This window comes from Vidua macroura, chromosome 3, assembly GCF_024509145.1.
Source record: "Vidua macroura isolate BioBank_ID:100142 chromosome 3, ASM2450914v1, whole genome shotgun sequence".
Classification (NCBI taxonomy): Eukaryota; Metazoa; Chordata; class Aves; order Passeriformes; family Viduidae; genus Vidua; species Vidua macroura.
Window position 1 is genome coordinate 27,328,344 of NC_071573.1, and position 17,229 is coordinate 27,345,572.

Genomic DNA, 17,229 nt, shown 5'->3' on the forward strand with positions numbered 1-17,229 from the left:
CTTGGTCTGTTGCATTCCAGTTGTGTTACAAATTTTTGGGTGATTAGCCTTTCCTTACAGGGGTGTCAGTGTTGATTCCAGGCATCAGTAAACCTTTGTGTCTCGAGCATCCTGCCAATTTCTATAGGGTTGTGAAATGGCTGATGCAGCATGACAGAGTTTGCCACCAAGAATGAAGTATCTCAGCTTCAAAATGCCATTCAGACTATCATGGTGCTAAATAGGGTAACTACATTTTTTAAGTCGAAGGAGATTACAGCTCTTCACTGACCTGAAAATTAACATTATTTTTAAATGTGTTTCTAGAGAGACCAAATTTAACTTAAAAATTTTAATTTTTTGTTGCTAAACTTTGCGTATAAAAAGGACTTAAAGCCTGATTTGTGCATCTTCTGTCCAGAGACTTGCAATAGTAACATGCAGGGGGTAGGGAGAAAGATGAGAAGTATTGACTTCTCACTCACTAGTCAGGACAGCAAACAGAAAGAAGCAAGTATTTAATATGGATTTTATATGGTTTCAAACACTGTTGCTCCTGTGTAATGTAGCTTTGGAATTCTGTATATAGAAATAACTTCAAATATATTTGTAACATATAATTGTATTATATGACTTTCCTGTTTCTTAATGAATTACTTAAACTATATAACAAGATTATATGAACTATGTAAGAAAAGAACTCAAATTTGTGATTTTTACCTAGGTTTTGCATTTGATTGGAATGGCACTACAAGAAGAAAAACAACATCTGGAGAATCTCAGCGAGGAGAATGTTGTAACATTTACCTTCACTCAGAAAATATCAAGTATGCCTTTCTTTTCAAATGTATAGAAAATTTGAAATAACTGGAGATGCCAGGATCTCATATTTTATTATTCTGAAACTGTATTTACCAGAAGAGTATATTTGTTTATCCATCAAAATGTTATCGACTATAGATAATGCTTTTTACTTGTGTAGATTCTATGATGGTATAATACTAAAGGCATTTTGTAGAGGAGAAATCCAGAAGTTTAATAATTCCCTCTAGATCTGATTCTTAATATCTTTAGCATCTCAATAAAGATTGCTGCACGTGATCAGATGCAATTGCAAAAATCATAGTTGTATTCTTAAATAGTCTTTTAATCTTGTCTCCCCTTTGTATCGTCCGACTAATGCCTCTAGTTTTGCTAACATATGAAAGTTCCATTTAAAGTAGTGGGAAATAAAATATTGGAGGTTCCCAAAATGAAAACAGCCAGGGACCACATACAGTGCATTTCTTTTGTAACAAAATACAGTCAGTCAGCAAAACTTTTCAGGATTTAGAGGTTTTTCATGAAAAGGTTTGCAATGGGGGAGAATTAAAAATTACGTATTGTGTCTATTTGTTGAAGGAATTCTTCAGTTGCTGAACAAGCATTGGGGTTTCTTGTTTTTAATAGTAGTGGGTGATTAATTTGCCAGTAATGGTATAATCAATTCTCATTGTAATTTTTCTCTCAGAACCAGGAGAAGCACCCAATAACTCCCCTAGTATACTAGCTATGCTAGAAACACTGCAAAATGCACCTCATCTGGAAGTGCACAAGGACATGATCAGATGGATATTGAAGGTAAATATATTTTATATAAACACTGAAAATAATGGAAATAAGATTTTTGAAACTTCCTAATTACATTGGGATGATTTCCTTGTTTCCCATGTGTATTTGTTGCATCTAGTTTTACTCTTCTGGATTCCAATACTGCACATTGTATAGTCAGGATTATAGCATATACAGTTGAATTCTCATGTACCAAACAAATTAAAGGCTTTTTTTTTTTTCTTACAGACATTTAATACTATTAAAAAGCTAAGAGAAAGCTCTTCTTCAAGTCCTGTGGCCGAGACAGAAGGAAATATTATGGAGGAGGTAAAAACTATCTGTAAGAGCTAATCTAGAACAGATCTGGGTGGTGACTAGCAAAGGACTATATTTCTAATTGTAGCTCTAAATCAAACATGGGAAACAGCAATGACTTCTGAAAATCTGTCTCACAGTTTATAGATCAGACTCGTTTGTTTGAAGAGCCTAAGCTGTGTTTCTTTGTTTCGTATATTGTAGTCTCCAGATCTTTTGCAATTCTACTCCATAGAATTGTGTGCAGTACAGTCACAGCATTAAATGTTTTTGATGTTCCCATAATTTCAGACTCCATGGAAAGTTGCTAAAAAAATGGTTGTCTATATATTCTTACCATGCAGGTCGTTCCAGAAAAGCTCTGCCAATGTGTGTAGCTGGACATGACATTCTAAGTACTGCACACAGGCCTTGGAGCACTGTAGTGCTCCATTGGGGAATGCAGCTGCTGGGGAGGGAGAGCAGCACCAGAGATGAGACATGTCACTCTCTTACCCTTTTATCCTAGGAGTGGTTAAAGGGAAGAGAAATACAAAATATAGTTAAAGGTTGAGGGGAAGAGGTTTCCCTTCTACATCTGCAGTTCTTTTTGGCATGGAACACAAGCTAAGGAAAAGAGGGCACAAAATAACTCTTTGGTAGACTTTACTTTTGTCTTTTCTGAGATTTTCATTGTTTGGAGGTTAGTAGAAGTTCCACATGGCAGTAGCTAAATTAAATAATCTGTTGTAACAAGACTTCAAAAATGACTGAGCGAACAATACGATTTCAGAGTTCACGTGATAAAGACAAAGCTGAGAGGAAGCGAAAAGCTGAGATTGCCAGACTGCGCAGGGAAAAGATCATGGCCCAGATGTCTGAGATGCAACGGCACTTCATTAATGAAAACAAAGAACTCTTTCAGCAAACTCTGGAGGAGCTGGATACTTCAACCTCCGGAGTCCATGAAAATAGGTAAAGGCATCTTGTTTAAATTTTTTTCTCATTAGTGTTTACATCAGATTGTCCTATTGTTACAGCTTTAAAAAGCTCTTTTTTTCCGATCCTGATAGAAAAATATTCATTAGTTTCTGAGACAAAAAACCCAGTAGTAAATTGAACGCTTCCCTCCCCCTCTCTGTCAGAACTGTGGGATAAATAGAAACATAAACAGGCAAATAATTTTTTGTACAAAATCACCCAGTGAATTATTAATAATGCTGAAGAGACTATGCTATTAAACATAGTAAATTGGAAATAGCTGATTATATGTCTGTTGAAGATCTGGAAGAAAATCTGTTTGGTAGTTGGAAATACGAAGTAGAGAACGCTAATTATTTTGTGGGGAAGTGGAGAGTTCAAAATTCATATCAGACACTTAAGGAATGGTGATGATGGAGGGCTGCAGATAGATTCAGTTTCTGTGTTAAACTGGAGTGGGTTATGCTGTTGGGAGGGTTATCAATTTTTTGTAGAAAATACATTCTACTTCTGGGCACATAGGAATTGTTACATAAACGCCAAAGCTATTTTTTTGTCAGGGAGCATTTATCATAAATTTAAAAAACTCACTAAGCACACGCAAGTCATGATCTGAATTATAATGTTTTTCAAATAATTTGCTCACTAATATTCTTTAAATATTCTAGCCCTGTAATTTCAGATGCAAAACTCACAGCCTTGGGTCCAGAGCAAACCAGAGTAGCTGAACCCAGACAGGTTGTTATGTGTATATTGTGCCAGGAGGAGCAAGAAGTTAAAGTGGACAGCAGGGCTATGGTCTTGGCAGCATTTATTCAACGATCAACTGTATTGTCTAAAAATAGAAACAAAATTACTCCAGACCCTGGTAAGTACTGTTCATAGTTGTCTTAAATATTAAGGAGTGTTGGGGTTACTGTGACAACAACATTTTTTCATCTGAGACAGTCACATAGTCTTCTTACATTAACTGTTTGTGAATGGCTTCATTGTAATCAGTGGCAAAACTCTCATATTTGGTGAGGTAGAAATATGTGTGCTGAATAATGTAGATCACAATGTGAGGCATGAGCTCAATGTTCTGCCATTCATTTGTGACAAATTGTTTATAACTGTTGAAAAAACCCTGAAAATCAGAAGTGTTTGTTCTTAAACCATGCCTGTAACATCAGAGAGAGGAGGTGTTAATGTAGTGCTTTAAAAGCAGAAGATGTACATTTTCTTCCTCTCAGCTATATCATCTGAAATGCCTCTTAGTGATAATAAAAAATCTTGGATTTAGGTACTTCATGAAACAGATCAGTGAGCAAGGGCATTGTTACAAAGGTTTCTCTGGGTTCTGTATGTGTAAACAGATAAGAGTGTTTGTGCTGAATTGTTTTGCACTCTCACTCTGAAGATCAATGTCCATTGTTTGATGGCGCTGAACCACCAACACTGCAGGTTGATCTTGGGGATTTGTACCAGGGCCCAACACCGCTGAAAGCTTGGTTTGAAGCCTTTAAGTACAATACTACACTCAATACACTCAAACCAAAGTAAAGTGATACTTTTAAATAATTTAAACAGTTTAGGCTGTTACAGATTAGTAATGTGTTTTATGCTTCACCAAATGAACTACTCTTCTGTGATAAAGTTAAATAATAATGCAAATGTGGCAACATTCATCTGCCATCAAGTCTTTTATAAATGTTTATTTCAAAGTTCTTTGGTTTCTTTTCTTTTAAATACAGAAAAGTATGACCCCTTATTCATGCACCCAGATCTGTCATGTGGAACACACACGGGTAGCTGTGGACATATTATGCATGCTCATTGTTGGCAAAGGTAAAAGGCTATATTTAAGTTTTTAGTTCAAATAACATGTTATGTTATCAGTTTGCCTAATTGCACTAATTTTAATGGCAAAATTCCTACCATGTAGTAAACTTGAAAAGGAATTTCAGGAAGTGATTAAAACAGCTTTCTGTTGGAGAAAAAGGAGTAGAAACCAAATGCTGTAAACATACTCAAAATAATTTTCATTTAATGTCATCTTGGTAAAGAAGAGTCCAAAGCCATACATGGCAGCTTTCATTCCCTTTCCTTGTTTATCCTGATGCATAATTCCCTGTGGTGCACATATATCTGGAGCTCAGATTTTTTGGGGTTTTTTTTGCAGTTCACTGCTAGGCATGCTTTTGCTGCTTCTTCTGCTCTCTGCTGAGGTTTTATATGACAGTGCATCTCTTGCACTCTTAATTCCTCCAACAGATTTAATTTGAAGTAGAGACATCAGTGACCTAGTTTAAGTTCATCTTCAACATAAACTCATTTTTATCCTTTGTTTCCTAGCATTTTAATAGTCTTTTGCAGTTATTTTTTATTCTTTGATTTTGGAGGCAGATAAACATGCTTAGTGCTGTGTGGTGCTAATGCCACGTGACAAATTCAAACCATTCATGCTTCTGACTTTGATTTGCTCCTTGGCATGGCTTCTGAAGTGCCTAATTTCAGATTCTGCCTTGTGTATGAAGAGTGTTAGGAGCTCCCAGAGATTCTGTGGCTATTACCACACACAGGTTTCATTTGTGGTCTTTGATGTCACTGCTCACTGAAGATAGGTTTTTAATCTTCTTGTATAGCTAGTGTACAGTCTTTTGTGGTTACCATAATCTCCTGGAAATGCCTGTAGGTGCCTGTATTCAGATCATTTTGGGGTCATCACTGGGCATGCTTTAAACCACATCAGAGGCTTCTGGAATAGCAGTTACATTTAGCAAAGTGGTGAATTCAGTTCCTTTTTCATAGAGGGTTCAGCCAACAGTTTTTTTGGCTGCTGCTGTTTTGGTTTTGGCCTGTAATAGAAAACACCCAAGGATAATGCTCATGGCATCTTCCTAAAAAATTATGTAAAAATTAGTTGGGTTTTTTGGCTTGGTTTGCATTTTTTATTGGTTTTGTTTGTTTGTTTCTTTATTTCTTAGTGGTTTTTGTTTGTTTGAGGGCCTTTGTTTGCTTGTGGTGTTTTGGGTTTTTTTTGTTTATTGGTTTGCTTTGGTTTTGGTTTTTTAATGCTTCAACTTCTCTCTGCCTCATCCACTTTTCCCTTAAATGTACAGTTCAGAGTTAAACATTATTTTAACAGCCCTGTGAACTTCAGCACTTTAGGGTAGATTTTAGCAGCCAAAAGCACTAATACTTTATCAGACAGAGAGTAGAGGTTTTTCTTTCTGATAATAATCTTATCTATATTTAAGGAAAGGCAAAACTGTGCCTTCCTGAGAATATTTTAATTTCCATGTTCAAGTAATAATAATTTGCCACTAATGTCTTCTCTTTTCTAAAGGTATTTTGATGCAGTCCAAGCAAAAGAGCAACGAAGACAACAAAGATTACGAGTACACACAAGTTATGATGTAGAAAATGGTGAATTCCTTTGCCCACTTTGTGAATGCTTGAGCAACACTGTTATTCCTCTGCTTCCTCCACCAAGGGTTTTGTTTAACAGGTCAGTTTGGTTTATAAATGTAGTCAATAAATGTAAAAAAAAAACAAAGATGCCAAACCGGCTACACCCCAGAAGACCTTCCTGAATGTTTGTTGTCTTCTGTTCTGATAAACTCAAGTGGATTACCTGTCTTCTTATTTTGGTTTTTGGATTTTACTTTGTTATTGTATATTATGAAAGCCTAGGACCTGCAGAAAAAGAACTGAATGTAGAAAAATGCATGGGCAGCAGAGAAAAAGCCCATTGAGAAACAGATGAATGATGTTGGAATGCTTATGAAATACTAATTCTGTCTTACAGATTGTTTTAACAGTTTTTGGGGGTTTTTTTTGACAGGTTAGACTTTTCAAGCCAACCAAACCTAACTCAGTGGATCAAAACAGTATCCCAGCAAGTAAAAGCCCTGCATTTACTACGAAATGAAGACTGTGCAAGTAAGTCTGAAGAAATCTGTACGTTTGTATGCAAAAATGTTATTTATATTCATGGAAAAGATCAAGCATTTTGCTTCTGCCACAACTGAGTCGAAAGATGATGGCATAAGTGGCAAGAACAGCTTGGGATTTCAGTTTCTGGTGATGGAATTTCAGATACTGCTTCCACACCTTTCTATAATGTAGAAAGTACACATGGGTGAATAATCAATGATTTATTACTTTTTGTTTGTACAGGCCATTCTGGTCATTCAGAACAAATGGATCAGCTACAATTACCTGAAGGATTTAGACCCAATTTCAAACTGAAGTATGTATTTACATATTAACATATCATTCATCATGAAATCATAACATGAAAGTAGAATGTAACTTCAATGCTAGAAGGTCTCAATAATTAGGGCAAATATAACAATTTTACTTTAATTAGAAAAGTTAATATTGTTATGATGATGACATTGAAGTCCATCCCAGAAGTCCTAAGTAATTCAGTAGAATTGCAGAAGTGAATAAGCTAAGTCGTTGTGCAGAAACATGCTGCAGTTATATAAATTGCAGCATGAAGATTAAGATTTGTACTACTTGTAGCTGGATGAAGGATTCATCATTATAGCCAGCACAACATGTAAAACATGAAGGAAGACTATGAAATGGAGAGAATGTTAATGTGTAATTTCATCTCTAAAGGTGTATTTGCATTTGGATCCACACTCTCTTCACTTAATGGAAAGTAACAAAACTTGTTACGTGGTGCACACATTGGTTTGCCAGCTGCACACAAAATGCAAGACTCTTATCCCAGCTGATGACAGATTTAGCTTTCAGTCACACACATTTCTTGTAATTTAGCCTTGACTTTATTGTCTTTGAAGACTAGATATTCTTAACTCTAAAAATGAGATTGGTTCCAAACAAAAAATCAAAGAATAATTGGGGATCTGTCACAAAAAAAATGAGGTTACAGAATACCAGATCCAAAGAAGGATATTAGAGTTGTCACTTAAATTTTAAAACTCCGGTAGTTCATCTGTGGGGTGAATGCTTATCATTAGAGGTACTATGCTGCCAGTGGAGGAAAGAATGAATTAGTAATACTTTTTCTTTATTTCAGGAATCCTTATTCTGAGAGCATAAAAGAGATGCTGACAACTTTTGGTACAGCAACTTACAAAGTAGGCTTGAAGGTTCATCCAAATGAGGAAGACCCACGTGTACCTATCATGTGCTGGGGCAGCTGTGCTTACACAATACAGACTATAGGTACTGATCTGTTAATTTGTCTCCTTAATAGGAGATTTTCAGAATCTGTTTAAACTCACAACAATTAATTTTGGGGTTTTTTTCCAGAACGAATTTTAGCTGATGAAGATAAGCCATTATTTGGTCATTTACCTTGTCGACAGGTAAGGAACAAGTAGCAATTCCTCTCTGAACTGGTGGAAAAAAAGAGGGACTTCTGCTTCATTAGTGAGGAATATCTACATTTTAAGTTATGGTTATTGGATAGTTTTATTTGTTGGACCCTATTGTTTAGTTGATCTGTATCTGATCATTAAACTATTTTAAAACACATATAGCCAAACTGTTACTTTTTTTCCTATAAACACGTAATTTATTAAGGCTGCAGTTTCTCGTGGTAACAGTCAAAATAAGAATGCCAAAAGGAACTTGCATATTTGCATAAACATAAGTATCTGTCATATACTTACACAATCAAACTGCCCCCATAAACTGCAGTTGAGAGGCCTGAAAAAAATGCTGTTAAGTCAAAAGACCTTTTCATCTTGAAGACCTTAATTAACTGTGACAGTGTCTCTTTTTCTTTATTTTTACAGGATGACTGCCTTACGTCCTTAACAAGATTTGCAGCAGCTCACTGGACAGTTTCATCTCTTTCAGCAGTACAGGGTCATTTTTGTACTCTATTAGCATGTGAGTTTGCCACCTTATACTTTTTTTTTTTGTGAAGAATGCTTTCAGAATGACTGTTAGTACTGATTAGAAGATTATTTTATGTAGTGGTATTAAGTAATAAACCGAGAGCTGCTGTTTCCACCTGTATGTGTCGTGTCAAGAAAAAAGACATTCTTTTGGACTGCAGCTCCAAGCGAAGCATGGATATTTTGCTGTTAAAGAGTTCTATTGATTCTTCATTAGCAAAAGATACCTAGAGCAAATGAGAAGGAAATGTGGTCCTTCACAAAAATAATCCATTGGAGCTTTAAAAATGAAGAAATTAAGATTAATGTAGTGTGGAAAGGGTATTTGCAGAAGTCTGTAATATATCTGCAAACTTCTCTCTCTTGGACAGGACTTACTCTATAATGTCATATGTTAATTGAGAATTTTAATGAGAGAAGCCAAAATGTTCCAAGCTTGAAGCATTAGTAGATACAGATGAAAAGTCTGAAGTTCAGCCTAATGAAGTAATTGCCCATGAGAGGACAGTTCTGAATGGGTATTATAAAATGGGATAACTTTAACGTCTCCAGTCAGTAGAGCAGAGAAACTTTTAAAATGCATTAATACAGTGAAATTACTAGTAGATGGATACCAGCTACTTCAGCAAACAGTTGGCAGCTTTATGGGGAAAAACTTAATTGACGTCAGTTTGTAGCAGTAATGGTTGAGCTGTTTTCTATGTGAAGCAGAAGAGAAAATGCTGCTGACTGTTTGATGGGAACTTTGCAATATATGGTGTTCTGAGTGTTTTGGGTTTTCTTGAAAATTTGAGTCAATATTTCTTCAAAGCTCTCCTACCTTCCAACTGACAGAAGCAACTGTACTGCTTTTATTTTTATGAAGGAAAAGTTTCTTCTATTTTGTTTTTTTAAGCTAGGAACAATATTGGAAATTATGAGCCTTTGATCTGTCTATATTCTGTAAACAATACATAAAGATGATTTCTTGAAAATAAGTTTGGTTTTGGAAGTCCTTTTGCTCTGGTCATGTTTTTGATACAGACATTTTTCACACTTTTGAGTTGAGTTCTGTGGCTGTATGCTGACAAAAGGAAAAGCATTTGAAATCTGAATCGTGGTGAAATGTTTGCTAATAGAAATAGCTTCCAACTGTCACATATCTTCAGCTCTCAATTTTTTTGGCCAGCAAGGCAGCACTCTTCGACTGAAGTATTTTTAAGTTGTCATGATGAGACTATTTTTTAATCTAGTAGTGTTTTTAACTTGGCAGCTTAATACTTATAGCTGCATTGTAAAATATACCCAGAGCTGTAGCTTTATTACAAATCAGATTTTACTGCTTGGACTAAAGAAGTAAGCAACTGTTCCTTGATTGTTACTTAAAATGTCTTATAATGTTTTTCAAAACACTGAATTTTGTGTTTACTTTTAGACGAAGTTGCTTGGAATTCATTAAGTGTATGAATTTTTATTGTCAGCTGGAGTGCTTTGGTTAATACTTTGTGGTTATTGTAAAGACTACACAGAGAGACCAACACCTAGCTCTACTTTAATTAGAGATAAAGTAATAAATTGAAGAGACTGTAGCCATGAATTTTTGAGTCAGTAAGGCAAATGATTTGTGTAAGGCACGTTCAGGCAGTCTTGTGAAGTTAAGCAAATTGCACGAGTTTTATTTGAGCAGCTGTCCAGGAGACAACCATCAGTGTTCCTGTTTAGTCACTATTGTTTTGTTTTAGTGCAATAAAGAAGTCAAGACTCTTTTCCAATAATGTTGAACAGTTCTTGAATTGACTCTGGCCAAAACAGGTACATTTGTATTTTAAGTTCTTTAAGCATGTAAATGAAGGAGTTGGCTCTCATTTTTTAAGTGAAGTACACTAAAATCTTTTCATGTATAAATGTTCAATTAATATTTTTTTTCTCTCCAAAATACTTAGCACTGGTGCCTAATGAAAAAAATGGGAATCTTCCTTGCATACTTGATATTGACATGTTTCATTTATTGGTAAGTATTTCTTAATATATATTAATAATGTTTTGATCCAGTAAGCACTACATAAAAACTATTAAAAACTTTCTCTTTACTCTGGGTTAGGAGCCTTTCAAAATATTCAGGTTTTTAGTATTTTTTCACTACTTAATACACTCTGAAGACTTTTAAAATTTAATAAAAGTATTCTTAATAAAAGTATTAAATTAAAATTATTGAATAAAAGTATTCTTTTCTATAAATTAAAAGATGAGACATAATGCATACTCTGTCTGTTAGAAACCCCAAAATACATGAAAACCAACCCCCCCCCCCCAACAAAACAACAAACTCAAAAAAACCAAAGGGACTCAACACTTTCCTGATAGATAATTGTTGTTCTCCTAAATAATGTCTGTGTAACTAGCTTAAAAATTAGCCTTATGTAGTATGCTACCTCCAAGGGGTGTAGTTGCAGAGAAAAGGGGATGATTCAAAAGGCAAAGGAATATACCAACTTCCTTGTTTTCTTTCACAGGTAAGCTTGGTGCTCTCTTTCCCTGCCATACATTGTCAGGATTTTTCAGGGGTTAGTCTTGGCACTGGAGATCTTCACCTGTTTCATCTTGTCACTATGGCACACATAATACAAATTTTACTTACCTCATCAACAGGTAATGCCACTTTGTCTCAACTTCTATTGAAACAATTCCTCCAATCTTTACTTAGGAGAAAGCTATGGTGCTGCTGGTAAATGTGCGCAGTTTACAGTTACAAAATAGAATTGTTGGTGCTGTCTTTGAGCCCACAAAGAGTATTGATAAATTTTACTCATCAAAGTTCAGTCACGTTGTCTTTATTGCTCTACTCCGGGAGTTTCTTGGAGCACAGCTATTAATTAATCCTGTCTTTCTAGCTACTGTAGCAGTACCTGAAGTGTTTATTGCAGGCTTGGCTTAGGCATTGCCAGATGAATGAGTTGCAGTTAGCAATGTATCTCCTGGCTAGAGGAGCTGGAAAAGACATTGTTTGCAAAAAGCAAAGAGCTCCAAGCAAGTATGTCAAGAAACCAAACCAATTGAACAACTAAACCAGCAGCTCACTGGAGCTGACAATAGCACAAACTTACCACATAAGATGTGCAGCAGAAAACTGCTCTCCAGTGCATCATATTCTGTCTCAGTGGAATACTTCATTTAGTTTGGGCATTCTTATCAGAACTTGAAAAAATACATTCTTGTTATGTAAACATGTATATATGAAACAATTTGTTAATTACTTATTTCTTCTTCAGAAGAGAATGGCATGGACCAAGAAAACACTAACAGTGAAGAGGAAGTAGCTGTCCTTACACTATATAAATTTCTTTGCCAGTGTACAGGAAGGTAAAACCATGATCTTTTGATAAAATTTTATGTTATTTTTCTCCCTCCTGAGCTGAAAATTAACTACTGACTGAATCCTATATACTAGTGCTGTCAAAGATGACACTTTTAACTTGGGAATTCTTACATCTTGTTTCTAATCCAGCACTTCTAGCGTCACTTAAGTAACTATTCCTGCAAATTCATCTGTGATCAGGAGGATAGCCACTCATGAAGATTGTGTTTGGAAACAATTTTTTTAGTCAGTTTTCAGAATCTGGAGTTGGCAGTGTCTGAGTACAGTTAGGATGGGAATGGCTTTGAACAGAAAGCAAGTAGGTTTTAGATGAAATTAGGTGTTGAGAAGAAGTTGTTTCCTGTGAGGGTGTTGAGGCACTGGCACAGGTTGCCCAGAGAAGTTGTAGATGCCCCATCCCTGGCAGTGTTCAAGGCCAAGTTGGATGAAGCTCAGACCAACCTAGTCTAGTGGAAGGTGTCCCTGCCCATGGCAGGGGGATTAGAATGAGATGGTCTGTAAAGTCCCTTCCAACCCAAACCATTCTGTGATCTGAAATGGTTATGCAGAATTCTCCTTAAATTACCGTCCCAGTTGGTTACGTTTTTTTGAATCTCTAGTTTGTTGTTTTTCTTTGAGTTTGCTTTGAAATAAACACTTTGTATAATGATTGTTTCAGCTAAAGTCAGTAATTTAGTATGCAGTGTGACTGAAGACTTACTAAATATATCTCTCAAACGTAAATGATTAAATAAAAGCAAACTTTTCTTTCTTTTATTCCCTTAAGTGCCTTGAAAGAAATTTCCTCAGGCTGGCACCTGTGGAGGAATCTAAAAGCTGGAATCATGCCTTTTCTGAGATGTTCTGCTTTGTTTTTTCATTACTTAAATGGAGTCCCAGCACCCTCGGAAATTCAAGGTATTGTCTGCTTTGTATTAAATCAGTTTTCAAGACATAAACATTAATGGTCAAAATGAATTACATTTAAACACTCTTGTCTGAAGAAGCTGATTGAATGGATGTGGGCTTGTTACCAGTGCGGCATCATATCAGCATAATGAAAAAGGCAAAAAAAAAATGTTTGTTTTTAAAATGTATTTTTAATATAGAGGTAAATGCCATTCTAGATTACTTAAAACAGAGTTTGTTTGCATTCTGTTAATAAGGGAAATTTTGATTGTTTCAAAGCTCCTATGGATTGCTGTTTTCAAATGAGACCTGCTTTTGCTTGCATTGATTTCATTCAATCAGCTTCTGGTAATAATTAATATTAAGGCCAGGTAGGATGGAGCTTTGAGCAGCCTGGTCTAGTACAAGGTCTCTCCACCGTAGCAGGGAGGTTGGAATGAGATTGTCTTTAAGGTGCTCTCCAATCCAAACAATTCTATTATATCTCTGTAAATTCACTATGTTACACCCCAGATAATCAATGTTGGTAACATTCTTTACTGTCCTCCACATATAGCATATGTCGGGTAGAATGTAAATCTGAAGGTGGTCATAATAAACATTGTAAATATGAAGTTATGAGAATTACACCTTTTTTGTTTTTCAGTAAACGGAGCAAATCAGTTTGAACACTTATGTAGCTATCTCTCCTTGCCAAACAACCTCACTTGCCTTTTTCAAGAAAACAGTGAGATTCTGAACACATTAATAGAAAGGTGAGTTGTGTTTTTGTGCTTAGTTTTAATATAATAGAGAATGTGCACAAGATAGTAGTGTAAGTATTCTCCCAGGAATACCTATGGAAGTGAATCAGATTTTGAAAAATGTTTATGAAAGTGTTTTGAGATAAACCATTTTGGTTGTAGTGGTTTTTTAATAGATGTACCTTGGATTTTTTGCTTATTTATATTTCTAGCATCTATTGAAGTTAAAAGCCAGTTTTTTTTCTTATAGTTGGTGCAATAACAATGAAGTAAAAAGATACCTGGAAGGCAAGAGACATGCTATCAGGTAAACATAAAGCGATTTTAAGCAGAGATAGGGGGAAAAACTTTAATGCTGCAGCTTTCTCCAAATAATTTTTCTATTCAGTGTTTATAATAACATAATATCTGTTCTGCTTTATTGAATGATAAAAATATTAGGGAAAAAGTGATTTTTTTTTTAATATTGCTTAAATAAGTAGATTTTAAAGGCAAAGTTTAATAGTGGGGTTTTATTTAGACTGATGTCCAGGAATTAGAAGTCATTAAATTGCATCTCATGTTTCCTATTACTTTGTACCTTCTGATGCAAAAAATATGATGTTGCTAAAAGATGTGTATAACCTTTCTTTAAAAATACTAGGCATTGAAGAGCTTTTTAAATAGTCATTTTAAAGAATCCAATTCCTTCAGTAAAGCCAACACCGAGTCAGTTGCTGAAAAGGAAATGAGCTTTTCATACATTTGTTCTTGCTGCACAATTACTTTGAATTCAGAATGCATTTAATACTTAGTGGGTGTAGAAAAGCATTTAGGGTGTTGTTCTTTCTGAAGGCTGGGTAAAAATAGTGGTTAACAATTATCCTAATAATTAGAAATGAATGTGAAGTTCACAGTGCTGTCATTAAAAACATATCCCTGCCTTTTCATTTCCTGTGCTAAATACATAAAGTCAATCTTTTAACATTATGCATACAATAAGGCTGTGATAAAAATAAAAATTAATCACTTCATCTGTGAAACACCAGACCATTAACAGAATTTCTTACACAGTAGGAGTATTCTGGTTGTGTAATTGATTTCTTGCTACATGTGTTAGTTGGGATCTTTTCCATGTGTTCCTTTTGCTGATTCTTACCTGCTCTTCCCAAGCTTATGTCTAACTTGACAGTGATAATTTCTTTTTCCTCTCAGCATGTCCTTGTACATTGCTTCTGTTACAAACTTCTGTCTGCATTTCACAGTCTAATTTGCATTATTCCTAGAATTGAAGATTATTAGAATTTTGTGTATAGTATCTGTTAGTTTTAAATATATTTCAAATATGTAAGTATTTGACATTAAATAGGTCCTTTTCATGGCATGCATATTTCCTTCTTTTCAGGATACAAGTTCCCTAAACTTGAAAGTCAGACTGTTTTCCATTCAATATTAGTGACAAAAAGAAAATACAAACAAACTTATACGGGAGAGAAAAAATATTTCTTTAAATCTGTAGTGACCTCCTAATTAGGTTTGCTAAAAGCATACATACAAATGACATGTATTTTCCACCTCTGCATTTTCTCAAATTCATAAAAAAACAAGACTAAGAAAAGGGGAGGTGGTTTATTTGAGAGATGTATTGTGTTTGTCTTTTTATGTGCTACCATTTTACTCAAAGAATGGCAGAAAAGAGGGAAACTTTAAAAAATTAATTACTCACAGATGCTGTTTAGATGAGTCAGGAAAACATGAATGAATTTGAAGTCGTTTGTGTATTATTCATTGAAATATGAGTGCTGATTTGATTGCTTTATTCTAGCTATGCAAGAGAATCCAACAAATTAATAGACCTTCCGGATGACTACAGCTGCCTCATTAACCAAGCATCCAATTTCTCGTAAGTTGCATGCAATTACAGTGAGCACCCCAAAGTCTACTGCTTCTTTCATCAGCTGGGAAACCTTTAACCTGAAAGTCTCAGAAAGTTGGGTATGGAATCATAAAGGACACATAGCATTTATCAGCAAAACTGCCCTGTATTTCAGTGAAACAGTGAAATAGAAATTTTAGCTGTTAACTGTATAAATGTTCAAAAGTACTTCTGAATTGTTTTACTGTCTGGAGTTTACACATACAGTGGGTTTCTTTTTCTTTTTTTTTTCCCTAACAAAAGGTGTCCAAAATCAGGTGGTGACAAAAGCAGAGCCCCAACATTGTGCCTTGTGTGTGGGACCATGCTGTGTTCTCAGAGTTACTGCTGTCAGACTGAACTTGAAGGGGAAGATGTTGGAGCCTGTACTGCACATACATACACTTGTGGTTCTGGAGTGGGCATATTCCTTAGGTAAGCAGCTGAACACCTAGCCTATCATTGCTGGGTTAGATGGTGTGTATAGTCATTAAATTAATAGTTCTACATATGTGATTGCAGGCAGTGTTTTGTTAACAACAGGGTTGCCTAAAAATTAAAGTGTATTCATCTTCCTATGCTTTGGTGTAAGGTTTGGAGGTTGCTGCTTTGAAAATAAAATTTCAAAGAAAGTTCAAATTTCATTTTCAAGGGAATTTGTTTTACATGTGCATTTATTTCTACTCAAGTATTACAAAATGATGAAGGTGAATACTTTGGTTTTGTTGCTGCTATTGCTCGTGAAAACATAAAAATTAATTTTAGTTGTCTTCCTGCATACAGGGAAGGGTTAGATAATGTCTGTTTTCACTTTGGCAAAGATTAATGAGAAGCAAAATAGTTTTATTTTCGTGTAGTTCTCTTAAGTATTTTACACAGCCTGCAGATACTAAGACACGAGACAACATTGTTTTTAACTGCTACTGAGGAGTTATAACAGGAAGAGAATGAGAAATGTAGTTTTAAAAAAATGTGCTTTTAAAAATCTGTACGTGCAGATTATACAGAATGAAAGTAGGTAAGAACTGGAAAAGCAGTGTCAATGAAAGTATGAGACACTATCCACCTCAAAATCAATACCTAAAAATCTCTCTGTTTCTCTCCAGAGTACGAGAATGTCAGGTGCTATTTTTAGCTGGGAAAACAAAGGGCTGTTTTTATCCTCCTCCTTATCTTGATGACTATGGAGAGACAGACCAGGGACTCAGGTAAATATTTTTTAAATTGCATCTTTTAAAGACAGGAATTATAGAACTATCCATAATTAGGAAAAATAACTTTTTATGTTATCTATTTATTTTAATTATATTAGTAACATTATTTTTTGATATTGCTGCTGTATCTAGTTCAGATGTTTTAATGTTAGTATGTGGGTTTAGGTCAAAAATATTTCATGGATGATCTTCCCCAAATTAAAAACAGTTGTCTTGAAAACTGCTTAGTTAAATCTTTCTAGCATCTGTGAATTTGACTAGAAACTAAGGCTGAAAATTTCATTTGTATCTAGTTCATTTGTTTTTATAACCTGTGTTAATTTGGTACCAAGTGGAAATACTATGATATTTTTTTTATTCCATGTGGTAGTTCTTTGTCTTAACTCCTATCTCTGCTTCCTATGTGAGGATAATTTAGGGACTT

At 35.0% G+C, this 17,229-nt stretch overlaps 1 protein-coding gene across 2 annotated transcripts in view; it reads left to right on the plus strand.

Annotated features, from left to right (window-relative positions):
* Positions 1 to 17,229, plus strand: part of UBR2 (ubiquitin protein ligase E3 component n-recognin 2) — a 55,337-nt gene that overhangs the window by 35,722 nt on the left and 2,386 nt on the right. For both annotated transcript variants that reach the window (XM_053973032.1, XM_053973031.1), the window contains exons 26-46: positions 704 to 806; positions 1,490 to 1,599; positions 1,819 to 1,899; positions 2,660 to 2,841; positions 3,516 to 3,715; positions 4,581 to 4,674; positions 6,176 to 6,337; positions 6,674 to 6,771; positions 7,009 to 7,081; positions 7,883 to 8,031; positions 8,119 to 8,174; positions 8,607 to 8,703; positions 10,634 to 10,701; positions 11,204 to 11,339; positions 11,960 to 12,050; positions 12,833 to 12,963; positions 13,601 to 13,709; positions 13,948 to 14,004; positions 15,502 to 15,579; positions 15,856 to 16,026; positions 16,698 to 16,799. In XM_053973032.1, coding sequence (XP_053829007.1) covers positions 704 to 806; positions 1,490 to 1,599; positions 1,819 to 1,899; positions 2,660 to 2,841; positions 3,516 to 3,715; positions 4,581 to 4,674; positions 6,176 to 6,337; positions 6,674 to 6,771; positions 7,009 to 7,081; positions 7,883 to 8,031; positions 8,119 to 8,174; positions 8,607 to 8,703; positions 10,634 to 10,701; positions 11,204 to 11,339; positions 11,960 to 12,050; positions 12,833 to 12,963; positions 13,601 to 13,709; positions 13,948 to 14,004; positions 15,502 to 15,579; positions 15,856 to 16,026; positions 16,698 to 16,799 — 2,348 coding nt within the window. The remainder of the gene's footprint in view (positions 1 to 703; positions 807 to 1,489; positions 1,600 to 1,818; positions 1,900 to 2,659; positions 2,842 to 3,515; positions 3,716 to 4,580; positions 4,675 to 6,175; positions 6,338 to 6,673; positions 6,772 to 7,008; positions 7,082 to 7,882; positions 8,032 to 8,118; positions 8,175 to 8,606; positions 8,704 to 10,633; positions 10,702 to 11,203; positions 11,340 to 11,959; positions 12,051 to 12,832; positions 12,964 to 13,600; positions 13,710 to 13,947; positions 14,005 to 15,501; positions 15,580 to 15,855; positions 16,027 to 16,697; positions 16,800 to 17,229) is intronic.